The sequence below is a fragment of the Typopeltis vanoorti genome, chromosome 7, assembly GCF_054136105.1.
Source record: "Typopeltis vanoorti isolate ZY-2024b chromosome 7, IOZ_Tvanoo_1.0, whole genome shotgun sequence".
Lineage (NCBI taxonomy): Eukaryota > Metazoa > Arthropoda > Arachnida > Uropygi > Thelyphonidae > Typopeltis > Typopeltis vanoorti.
The window spans coordinates 110,382,114-110,395,474 of record NC_143555.1 but is presented as its reverse complement, the minus strand read 5'-3'; the positions used below and the strand labels follow the sequence as shown (position 1 = coordinate 110,395,474).

The following is a 13,361-nucleotide window of genomic DNA, read 5'->3' as shown; positions in this document are numbered from 1 at the left end:
AAGTGGCGAGTGCACCTAGTGTGAATCAGTTTAGGAAAGGGTATGACAGCTCTTGCAGGTGATGTGTGGCCTACCTCAATGAGCCCTCGACTTCCTGGAAGTCTCTGATGATAAATATTTCCATGGACACTGTTCAATTAAAATTGACATTCTATTCCTCTACTCCCCTCGAAATCTGTTAAAAAGCACGCAGTAGCTATTCAACACCATTTCACCACTGAACTCTGTACTCAACCATCTTTAAATTTAGATGGTTGAATACAGAGTTTACATTAAAATTTAAAAAATGGGAAGCTAGTAATAATGCAAACTTAATGATGATTATTACTACATTATTACTAGCTTCCTATCAACAACTAGAAGAACATTGTAAAACACAAGCAGCTTGCCTTCAGATTTTCTAAATGGAGTATTCAGATAAATCACAGTTTAAAGTTTTATGAGTTCAAACTGCAAGGGAGATTGTGTTTTTCTACAATGGCTATATAGAAAGATCCTTAAACAAATTTTTGTTTTTTTCATTTTTGCTTTCCATCAGAAAAGCAACTATTAATAATTTCCTCTGAAGCACATGTTTACAACTGCTGCACAATAACACAAACACTATGCGACTATATATTATTTCTAACTGCATATGTTTCTAGATATATTTTCATGGATCAAATTAATGCTGCTAACAAACCATATCTGGTACAAAGATCATAAGTCAACCATCACTGTGCTAACCCATTCAAAAACTAGTAAACAGGTTTTTCTGGGTTTAAATAAAAGAGAAATGGAAAATTGCTGTAATGAACATTAAAATAAAGGAGAAGAAAAAGGGACAAATTAAGCAAATTAAATTTACTTACCTATTGGACCCCTACATGATGGACAACAAGTAAGTTTTTGCCTGCAAGTAGAACAAACAAGATGCCCATTCTGACACTGGAGAATTGGCGGAAGCACATAATCAAAACAAACAGGACACTCAAATAGACTGGCAAGATCAGCTGGTGTTGCTGTTGTTGTTTGTGAAGGAGCTGCTGAAATAAGAAAAATTAGCCCTGCGCAGATATTTCAAACAGAATAAGATATTTTTAGCATTCAAGATGGTCATATTCATATTCATTATTCAAACTCATAATTTAAACAATTTTACATTTAAAATATACAAATGCAAAAACACACTGACAAACGCTGAAATTGCAAACTTCCTTCTTTGAGTGCCATCTCCTATCGGAGGTCGGCGACCACCTTGGCAAATTTTGAGCGATTCTCAGCTATTCTGAGCAGTCTTTCAGAGTTCATACCAGTCCACTGTCTGATATCTGCCAGCCAAGATTTTCTTCGTCTTCCTTGTCCTCTTCTTCCATTTATCTTCCCTTTTATAATCAATTGAAGTATCTTATATTTTTCATTACGAAGTAGGTGACCAAGATATGCAGTTTTCCTTCTTTTTATGGTATCTAAAAGTTCACGTGATTTCCCTATTTGTTTCAGTACTTCCTGATTGGACGTTTTTGCTGTCCATGGGATTTTTAACATTCGTCTGTATAACCACATCTCAAAGGCTTCAAGTCTTTTTATTGATGTTGTCTTCACGGTCCAAGTTTCTGCACAGTACAGCAGTACAGACCATACATAGAAATTTAACCATGCGTACTCTAAGCTCTAAGTTTAAACTGCGGTTACACAGTGTTGATTTCATCAAGAGAAAATTTTTTCTTGCCATTTCAATTCTAACTTTTATTTCCATTTCTGGATTGCAATCTTCATTTAACCAGCATCCGAGACATTTAAACTTTGCCACTCTTTCTATTTGTTTCCTATTTAAAGAAAGTGCTAAATTAAGAATTGGTTTCTTACTTATGAATATGAATTTAGTTTTGGTGATATTTATTTTTAATCCCATTTTTTCACTCTCTGCATTTATTAGCCCCAAAAGATTTTGAAGATCCTGAATATTGATACAGCTCTTCTGGCTGACATCGGCATATCGGATGTTACTGATGATTTCACCATTTACACTAATCCCTTCCTTTCTTCCTTCCAAGACTTTTTGAAATATGGCTTCTGAGTAGATGTTAAAAAGAAGAGGTAACAGCACACATCCTTGCCTTACTCCTCGTTTGATGTTAATGGAGTCTGTAATAATGTTGCAATTGTTGCAATAATGTTCCATATTGCAAACTTCCAATAAAATTAAATTTCCATTTATAAAATCATTGATAACAATGATTTTAATATGCATCCAGGAGGAAAGCATGGCAGACAACATCACCATCGCATAGTCCCTGATATTTTATATTATGGTCTGAAACATTGCAAGTTCTATGGTTAATTTGCTTAGGTAAGAGTTAAATGCCTTGCCTACTCCCTTTGGGGAATAAAAGACATCAAACCCACAATTTACAATCCAATTTAGTCAATCAAAATTATGTTAATAGCAGAACACTGTGTACATGCAAATATAGTGCTTCATGAATGCCAGATGAGAAATGATGTTCCAGTGAACAGTCAGATAGAAAAGAGAAACTGGTTTTCAGTAGTTTGCAGAACCTTGTGGAACCCAAGAATTAATTGCAGTACAGAAACAAGATCAATCCACCATCATATGTGATGTGTTTTACACAGACAGATGTCAACCCAAAACATCAGAAGACAGACATTGATGGGGAAAGTAGCCTCCATCCCCCAGCACGGTCTCTAATGATCAAAAGCATTAATTCACTTAAATCCTGTCACTAATTTTATATCCTTCCTATGTGTTTGTTTTCTTTGTACTCATACTTTTTTTAAAAAAAAGATTCCTATAGTGTGGAACCTTTTTTTAAAGTATGGTGGTTTCTGGTTAATTGGGTCTGGTGACCCAATTAACTAGAAATAGCATAATTTGGCCCAATTAAGTGGCTGCCTCAAATAAATCAAGTTGCACATCAAGAGTTTAAGAGGTGTATGTACATAAGACAAAATATTAATTCAGACAAGTCTTTCATTTATTCAATAGCAAAATTACTGACATAAACTTTGACATTTAGAATAAAATATCATCATCAAATTCCTGCCATGTACCCCTCAAGAGATGTACAGGATATGATAGTACTACATGAAAAATTTACATCATTAATAACTTCCTATCTACAATTTTCCTCCAAATCAGTCTGTTACTTGTCAAGATTCCACCATTATCAGATCTTATATTTCTATCGTCTAAGGCACTTTGTACATATCAATCCACCTATATCTTGGTCTTCCTCTGGGTCGTTTTCCTGCCAACCTGGCAGAGAACACTTGTTTTGCTAATCATTCCTCGCCCATTCTGTTTAAGTGACCATACCACCTGAGATTAGCTCTGCTAACGCATTCCTGGATGCTGACAACATCAAGTTCTTCCCTAATATCCTCATTTTTAATATGATATTGCCATTGATGCCATCTGTTCATGCCTCTAATCTTTCTCAGGACTCTCATATCTGCAGTCTCTAGTCTTTGGTCAAGTGTTTTACTTCTGACCCAGCTCTCAGATCCATAAGTTAAAACTGGCTTGAAAACTGTCTTGTATATAGCTAATTTAGTGTTCTGACTAAAATCTCTCTAATTCCACATGAATTTATTTAACTGACTTCTTACCATACCAGCTTTTTTGATTCTGTTGTCTATTTCCATATTTAAATTAGCATCTTCACTAAAAATCGTGCCTAAGTAGCTGAAATGTTTTACTTGTTCCACAGGTTCTCCATTCACAACGCAGTTGACATTTTCAATGATTCTGCCTATTTTCATTGTCTTTGTCTTTTTATTGCTGACCTTCATACCATATCTATTACAACAGTTATTCAATTTAGTCAGTGAATCTTGACAGACTTGTAGCAGATTTATTTAGAAGTATAACATCGTCCGCATAAAGCAAGGAGCTGACATTAACACCTCCAATTTTGATATGTTTAATACCATTTTCCTTCATAACATGATTCATATAGATAATAAATAACAGAAGGGATAATGTACATCCTTGTCTCACACCAGATTTAACATTAAACCATCTTCCTGTACGTCCTTCAATTCTAACTGCAGACTTACAACTCAAATAAAGACTAAGTATTGCTTGATATAATACCCCATTGACACCATATAATTGTAGCGTATTGAATAGCCTCTCTCTCTCTCTCTTGGCACCTTGTCATATGCCTTTTCCAAATTGACAAAACTTAAATACAGATCTTTGTTATATTCCCATGATTTCTCCACTATTTGTCGTAAAGTGAAGATCTGATCATGACAGCCTCTATTTGACCTGAACCCAGCTTGTTCTTCAACAAGCTTTTCTTCCACAATTCTTTTCAACCGTTTCTCAAGTATACTTGCATATATCTTACCAGGAACACTCAATAGGGAAGTATCTCTGTAATTCTCACATTCAGTTTTATTTCCCTTTTTATATATGGGTACTATCAGAGCTCTACTCCAATCATCGGGAATTCGTAGCTCTGTCCAGGCCATCTGAACTACGTAGTGCAGCCACTGTAAGACTTTTATACCACCATACTTCAGCATTTCTGGTTGAATATCATCTACTCCTGCTGACTTTCCACGTTTCAAGCCTTGGATGGCTCTTTCTACTTCAAGTATGGATATGTATTCCTGAGTGCATGCCTGATCAGTGTTTTTTACCACTATGCTGTCATCACTGCTTGTTTCATTTAGCAGTTTTTCAAAGTAATTGCTCCATACTTCAAGGATATCTTTTTCTCACATTTTCATGTCACCTTTATCATTTCTAACTCCATTTATAGCACTCTTTCCTCCATTTCTAAGCGTCTTCAACAACCTCCAGAATATTTTGCCACCTTCTTGATATTTATTTTCTATTTTCTTGCCAAAGTACTCCCATGACTTTTGTTTAGGTAGTTTTACACAGTGTTTAGCTTTCTTACATTTGTCTCTGTATTCTCTAAGAGCACAAGCTGACTTATTTGCCAGGAACTTTTGATATGCTTTCTTCTTTTCCTTCACTGTCTCTTTAACTTCCTGTGTCCACCATGGAGTTCTAATTTTTCTATCCTTGCAGGCAACTTCACCACATTCTTCTCTAGCAGAATCAATCAGGGTTTTCTTCAAGGCTTGCCACTGAATCTCTAAGGTTTGGTTCCTGTTCTCAAACTCTTATTTTTTCTTCAATAATCTTTGTGTATTTTAGTCTACAGTTCACACCTGAGAGCTGCTCAACTTTTATTCACTTTAAAAGTTTCTTACATGTTATTCTTTTCAATATGAAATTCAATTTTATCCTGCTCAAGACTAAATAGTGATCAATTCCAATTTCAAATCCTCTGTACACTCTGTTGTACAGAGGATTTGAAATTGGACCAGGGAGAAAACATCACCATCAATAATAACATAGGCAATGAAACTTTTCTTATTCCTTGCCTCTTCTCTCCAAGTGAATTTGTGCACATTTTTATGTTGGAACATTGTGTTAGTAATAACCAGTCCATGTCCTGAGAAGAAATCCAACAGATATTTGCCATTATTATTAGCTTTGCTTCTCCAAATTTTCACAAAATATTTTTGTATGTCTGACAATCATTTCCTACTCTGCTATTCAGATCCCCAACAAGGACCAACTTTTCCTTTTTCATTGTGTCAGTTGCTTTTTCTAAAGCCTCAAGATATTCCTCCACCTCTACCTTAGTAGAACCTTCTGTGGGACCATAGGCACAAATAAGTCTCATTGTCCAGTTCCCCATTCTCATATTTGCCCACATTACTCTACTTGAGACTGACTGCCATTCAAGAAGATTAGCCTCGTATTTAGTGTTGAATACTATGGCTACTCCTTCTTTTCCTTGATTGTCACTGCTTGAATATAACATTTTGTATTTATGCTCAGAAAGATCTCACTAGTTTTTGTCTTTTTTTGTTTTTTCAGTCACCCCTATTATGTCGATCTGGTACTTATCTAATTCCTCAGCTAGCTCCATTTCTTTGCCATTCAGGCTTCTTATGTTGATAGTACCGATCTTTACCTCTGGTGATGTTGAGTTGGGATGTGTTTTCAGATTTGTTCCAGTAGCTGACTTTTTGCTGTTTGCCCTGGCGTATACAACCGGGGCCCTTGTTTAACCGGGTGAAGGACCCAGCCGGCATGAAATTTTGTCATGTTGTACCATCATTTTGTATTTTGGTTTAACCAATAAGAATACAATTTGGTCGGCTAAATCCCAAATTGCCAGCCCATCCTTGTTCGTTCAGTATCCAGGTAGATACCCAACAGGGTGCACCACGAGAAGGTGAGGATTGGACATTAGGTCAGAAGCCCTGGTCAGTTCTCCGCATTCCTTTAAAGGTTATATGGAAGTCTCTTCTCAGTTATACAGCTTTGACCCTTAAGCACCCCAGTATAAAATATTTGCCATTAAAAATAACTTCATTTAGATGCATGTTAAACAAACACGCAGTTCTTAGCAGTTACTGACATTGGAGGAATTGATCAATTGTAGCCTGGTTTTTTTTTTGACTATAATTAAACATAATCAGCACAAGTATTTAGTGAAGAAACAGAGCTTCCTAAATGAAATAAAGCCTTAATCCAGTAATAAATGTTCTAGAATTCTGGATAGTCACTCAATTCAAGATCTGGAGTGTTATCCTCATCAATTTATTTTTCTTTTAATGTCCTCTAATGTTTTGTTTCGATTTCCTCTTCATTTTCATTATAGTATTGACGACGACCATCAATGGATAAAAATTCTTCGTAGTTTCTTATGTGGTTTAATGTTTAATGGGATGTCATTTTCACTACTGGCCATTATACAATATCATCTTCACATTGTGTGCCCTGGGTACTGAATGAATGAAGATGGAATGGCAATTTGGGACTTAGCCAACCAAATTAGACTTTCTACCAGCTTAAACTACAAAAGCATATGATGGTACAGAATTATGAGATTTCATGCAAGATGGGATGTTGCTCAGTTAAACAAAGCCCCCCACTGTTTTTGTCAGGGGGAAACAGGGTGAACAATGAAAAGTCAGCTAGTGGAACAAGCTCATCAGAAGAACTGAAGATAGGAACCATCAATATAAGGAGTATTAATAGAAAGGAAATTGAACTTGAAGAACTGGAAAACTACCATGTGAACATAATTGGCATTACTGAAACAAAGACATCCTGTCTTTGTCTCAGTAATGGTGATATCTTACTAAATAATAAGTATAACGTCCTATACTTATTATTTAGTATAACATCACAATAACAATCTCATTTAACACAATACATGAAAATAAACTTCTTGACTGAAAGTAAGTTTCAAGTAGAGTTACGTGAACAAAATTCAAAATGGGGAAATGGACAATGAAACTTGATTGTGCCTATGGCCCCCACAGAAGATTCTTCTAAGAAAAGAAGTGGAGTAATTTTTCGAGGTCATTAGAACAGGCAGCTGACAAAGAGAATTGAAAAAGTGGTTCTTGTTGGAGATCTGAACAGTAGAATGGGAAACGAATCTTGCCAGATATATAGGAACGTTTTGAAAAATATTTGCTGTTTTTTGCTACATACTGGTTCAGGATACAAGAGTGTACAGAGCATTTATAATTGCAAGTGATCATTATTTAGTGCTCAGGATGAAAATAAATAACACATTTAAAAGAACAGTATGTAAGAAAGTTTTAAAAAGAATTAAAGTTGAGCAACTTTCACAAGTAAACTGTAGTCTCAACTATACAAACATTATTGAAGAAAAAATAAAACAGAATTGAAAACAAGAAGCAAATCTTAGAGTCCAAGTGGCAAACTGTGAAGAAGACACTGATTAATTCAGCTAGGGAATATGTGAAGTTGTCTGCAAGGATAGAAAAATAAGAACCCCATGGTGGACACAAGAAGTTAAAGAAGCAGGTCCTAGAAAAGAAGAAAGCATACTAAAAGTTCCTAGCAAATAAGTTGGCATATGCCCTAAAAGAATATAGAGAAAAAATATAAGAGAGCTAAGTAATGTGTAAAAGTAGCTAAAACAAAAGTCATGGGAAGACTTATGTGTCAGCAGAGCTAATCTAAGGTATGACCACTTAAATAGAATGGGCAAGGAAAGGTTAGCAAAAACAGGATTTGATGCCAAGATGGCAGGAAAGAGACCCAGTGGAAGACCAGGTTCTAAGTAGATTGATTCAGTCAGAGGCTCCTTAGAAGCATGAAATGTTAGATATGACAATATTGGAGTGCTGACTAGTCTATTACTTGTCTGTACTCCAATATTGCAGTGCTGACAAGTAATTTTGATTTACTTGTCATTAATTTGGAGAAAATTTGTTGAAAGAGGATTAATAACAATGTAAACTTAATCATGTAGTGATATCATAGTAAACTGAACACCCTTTGAGGGTACATATCAGGAAATTGATGATAATGACATAGCAGGCATAAGTATAATCAATTAAACATGGAATTCACAAACTTGCATAGCTCAGTCAGCATTATTAGTGCTCTCTGATTAAAAAGATGCAGTTTCAAATCCCATCTGAGGTGCAAAGAACCTTTATCAGTTCTTTTGAAGAGAAGGTATGTTAGCTGGTCTCATATGAAGATGGCAGGATATTTTCTCCAAGAAACTCTAGTTTTTATTCCATAAAACAAGCAAACCAGCCAGAAGAACATATGCAATTTACAGACAATACAGATTGGATTAACCACCTTATCATAAGAAAGGTGGTATGGGATGTGGAATTCACTTTGGCTACAGAATATAAGGAATTCATTTTAATGAGCAGAATTTTCAGTCTCATTTCAAAATCATTTTCGGTGCATAAAGTTATACAGACAAAATAACAATGGAAAATTATATAATGCATTATAATACATACTAAATGAAAGAGTGCTTAATCTATAACCATTAGAATTCAAACAAAAAGACAATGAAATTCTTATCAAATCAGAAACTATTTAACACAGTCATGTGTTAAATGTATAGTCATTTCTGATTAGGTTCAGATGATGAATATTGACTTTACAGCTTTCTTTATACAATATCTCTAATAAAAGTTAGCTTTTGTGTAAAACTTTAGTCTGATTCCAATAAACACAGAGTCTACTAAATATGGCATGACTGACAAGACCAGACTTATCAGAATCATTGAGCTGGATGTCATCTTGGTATTCTTCAGACATCTGAGCAGTATACTGGCCTGTCTGTTGTAAGATACCACATGAGCAAGGAATTCTGTAAAGTGCTGGACAGGAAATAGAAAGATATTTATCCTCTGGAGAGCATAAGGATGGATTTAATTTGCAACTAGACAGAAAAAAAAAAAATGAAGATTAATCTGGCACGGAAGTCAAGTGACTTTCTCATACACATCTCTGATATATATGGATTGAAAGACAGAAACTTAATCTAGAAGACTGCGATGAAAGCTTGTTAATGTTGGGATTGTGCCAATGGAGATGAAAGTAGCGCTAATGAAAGACAGTTCTAGAAGTCAATAGAGAATAAGGTACGCATAATACACTGAAGTTTTGATAATGTCTGACTTTTGAGATGAATGATGATGAGAAGTAGTATCATTGCTCTGCAATGTTTTGCATATTTTTGAAAGATATAAGTAGTGCATGTAATAATAAAAGTGGTAGGCAAAAAACAGGGACCAAACACTCAAGAGCTAAGGCTTTATAATAAATTTAGTTTAATCCTTTATCCAAATGTGAGCAAACAAAGTTTGCACCTGAAAATATCTTCAGAACTGTAGCAAGGTGGTGCAACTGTTGGAAACTCTGAGCAAAGGTGGACCAAGCTCTCATCACTCCTTGTCTCAGTATCTCCCACCATGCAAAACACTGAGACAAGGAGTGGTCAGAGCTTGTCCATCTTTGCTCCGAGTTGCCAATAGTTGCACCACCTTGCTACAGTCCTGAAGATATTTTCAGGTGCAAACTTTGTTTGCTCACACTTGGATAAAGGATTAAACTAAATTTATTATAGTCTAACCAAGTGCAAAATAAACTTCCAGCTAAGGCTTTAATAAGCAAAATAGTAGTATTTGATGGTGATGAAAGTCATTTACACCTATGAAATGATGAACCTACATCCTCCATTCAAATCTTAGTTTTTTTCAACAAATGTGCTAAGATATGACAAGAAATAAATCTAACATATAATCGGTAAGGGAGGCCCACAGCTAGAACTGCACACAAAAAATGTTTGCTTTCAGAATTTTTAATTTACAGTCAATAATTTGTGAATGTACTATAAAAATGAATTATATGATAAATGATACTTGCTTATTTTATTTAGTAATTTTTCCAATGTTTCCACTCCAATATTATTACTCTAACCCAATTCCAACTTAATATGCTCTATTATAACTACGGCTATTTTGCCTGCTTCAGTTTAGGAGTGCCCCTGTTTAAATGTCATTGGCTATTTACTCATGGATTCTTAGGGCATTGTGAGTGTAAATATACCAAAAAGTATATGTAGCATAAGGAATAGAAATTTACACATACCTTTTTCTGGGTGTTGCGGCTTTTCCTCTTTCTGCGATGTCGAAAAACTACTGAGTGTGTGTGTGTGTGTGTGTGTGTTGGGGGGGTAGGCAATTTGGTAGAATTAAGTTAGAAAAAACCAGGTTTTTTTCGTAATATATATAAACATATATATTATATTATATAGGGTGGGAAAAAGGTGAAAGGGTTGATTTTTTATAATAGGGAGGGGGAAGAGGAAAGGTGGTCGACGGGGTGCGGTCCGTTTCGACTATTCGTGGTCGTCATCTGAACACATTGGGAAAGTGGATGCGATGTCAGGTCGGGTAGGTGCTTCTGCTTTTGAAGTGTTTGTGTTGTCGCCTATTGGTCGGGGTTGTGACCTCAATTTTATGTCGTGAAGCTTCCAAACCTCGGAGATTATGTAGGGCCTGTGTACGTTGATAGAGTTCGCGTCACACTTTATAGCTATTGTTTCCGATATTCTGAGCATTGTTTCATTGTCTTGTCTGTCTAATATGATGGCCTTGTTGATCTGCAGGGTATGTTTTTGCTCAAGGGCGTGAACAGCTATTTCCATTTTTCCTGTGCTTTGTATTCGATTTTTCTTTTTGATGTTACGTTTTTTAGTGTTTAAATGTTCTGGAATAGGGATGTTACAGTGACGGAAGTGTTCTTGTAGTCTTGCCCATAAAGACCTGATGGTGGAACCTGTGTAGGTGATGTCACAGTCTTTTTGGCAGGAAAATTTATAGACTACATTGTGCTGCTCAAATATTTCTTTCTGTGTGTGAGGTTTGGTGGATTTTAGGAGGTTTGCCAGTTTTTGGTTTGTGGTGAATACCAGTTTGTAGTCAGTATGTTTGAAGATGTATTTATAGGCTTTGCATGTGTTTTGGGTGTATGGTAATTTGATAATTTTTTGTGTAGGGAAGTTCGTTTTGGTACTTGGGTTGTTTTTGGCAGTTTTTTGCCGTCTTGTTTGCGTAAATTTCCCTGCCAAAAAGACTGTGACATCACCTACACAGGTTCCACCATCAGGTCTTTATGGGCAAGACTACAAGAACACTTCCGTCACTGTAACATCCCTATCCCAGAACATTTAAACACTAAAAAACGTAACATCAAAAAGAAAAATTGAATACAAAGCACAGGAAAAATGGAAATAGCTGTTCACGCCCTTGAACAATAACATACCCCGCAGATCGACAAGGCCATCATAGTAGACAGACAAGACAATGAAACAATGCTCAGAATATCGGAAACAATAGCTATAAAGTGTGACGCGAACTCTATCAACGTACACAGGCCCTACATAATCTCCGAGGTTTGGAAGCTTCACAACATAAAATTGAGGTCACAACCCCGACCAATAGGCGACAACACAAACACTTCAAAAGCAGAAGCACCGACCCGACCTGACATCGCATCCACTTTCCCAATGTGTTCAGATGACGACCACGAATAGTCGAAACGGACCGCACCCTGTCGACCACCTTTTCCCTTCCTATTATAAAAAAATCAACCCTTTCACCTTTTCCCCATCCTATATAATATAATATATATGTTTATATATATTATGAAAAAAACCTGGGTTTTTCTAACTTAATTCTACCAAATTGCCTATCCCCCCCACACACACACATTCAGTAGTTTTTCGACATCGCAGAAAGAGGAAAAGCCGCAACACCCAGAAAAAGGTATGTGTAAATTTCTATTCCTTATGCTACAAATACTTTTTGGTACATTTACACTCACAATGCCCTAAGAATCCGTGAGTAAATAGCCAATGGCATTTAAACAGGGGCACTTCTAAACTGAAGCAGGCAAAATAGCCGTAATTATAATAGTTTATTAAGAGGAGTAACATGGGAGTTTTCCCAGAAATAATATACTTAATATGCTCTAATTAGTTACATGTAGTCTGTGCCACGTGGACGAACTAACACTGATGTCAGTAAGTTGCAGAGGCATATTTGTTTAGTGTCTACCAGTCTAGACCAGTGGTTCTTAACCGGTGTTCCCCGGAACACTGGTGTTCCACGGAAGGTGAATAGGTGTTCTGCGAGAAGTTCTGGAATTTGTTGTTTTTAAATTAATTTGTCAGCACAAATTAATTTAATGATGGTTTAATTGATGTTTAATTAATAATCAATTATTGGTTAATAATAAAAATCAGCTAAATTACCAATTAATTATTAATTTTTACATTACAAAATAACCAAGGTGTTCCGTGAAAATTTCAGGATTTGTGAAGTGTTCCATAGTTGAAAAAAGTTTGAGAAACACTGATCTAGACAGTACAGTCACTTGAACTCTTGCAAAAAGTGGTGGATTTTTGTAGCTATGCAAATTTAAGCAAATTAATTTAGGGCTCACAATTTTATAGGTTATAGCTAAACAAAAAAAAAAAAGGGGGGGGGGCAACTTTAATATGAAAAATATTATATTAAAAATTCCTATAGCATTTTAAAAACCTGTCACTGTTGAGGTGGAAAAGAACTGCAAATTCATTTAAACTTGAGTGGCTGAACAAATATGTTGAAATGGCATAATTTGACATATTTGTCCATAAATTGCAGGTATATGCAGCATTTAAATGGCTGAAGAAGTGAGCATTTAGGTTGCTCTCAGAAATATTCAGTATGCAATGTACAAGATCTTTTAACAAAATGTATTACAAATTTTAGGCATATCAAATAAAGAGTTTGTGACTTTTGCTATTGCATGCACAGGCTAACAATTTATTGTTAATAAACACACACACACACACACAAAGTCTGAGACCGGAAACTTGCGCACAAGACCAAACAAAAACTAGAGGGGGAATACTGATTATAACACTTCACACAAGGTGAATATCCTAGCCACAACTATCTATCTGCCTTTGGACACAAGC

General features: G+C 35.6%; 1 protein-coding gene across 4 annotated transcripts in view; it reads right to left on the bottom strand.

Annotated features, from left to right (window-relative positions):
* The window catches only part of LOC150104961 (E3 ubiquitin-protein ligase Siah1-like), a 94,422-nt gene that overhangs the window by 66,377 nt on the left and 14,684 nt on the right, over nt 1-13,361 (bottom strand). For 2 of the 4 annotated variants that reach the window (XM_090396068.1, XM_090396065.1), the window contains exon 3: nt 852-1,046. In XM_090396068.1, coding sequence (XP_090252194.1) covers nt 852-1,046 — 195 coding nt within the window. The remainder of the gene's footprint in view (nt 1-851; nt 1,047-13,361) is intronic. The other 2 variants (XM_090396066.1, XM_090396067.1) reach the window with 2 other exon arrangements.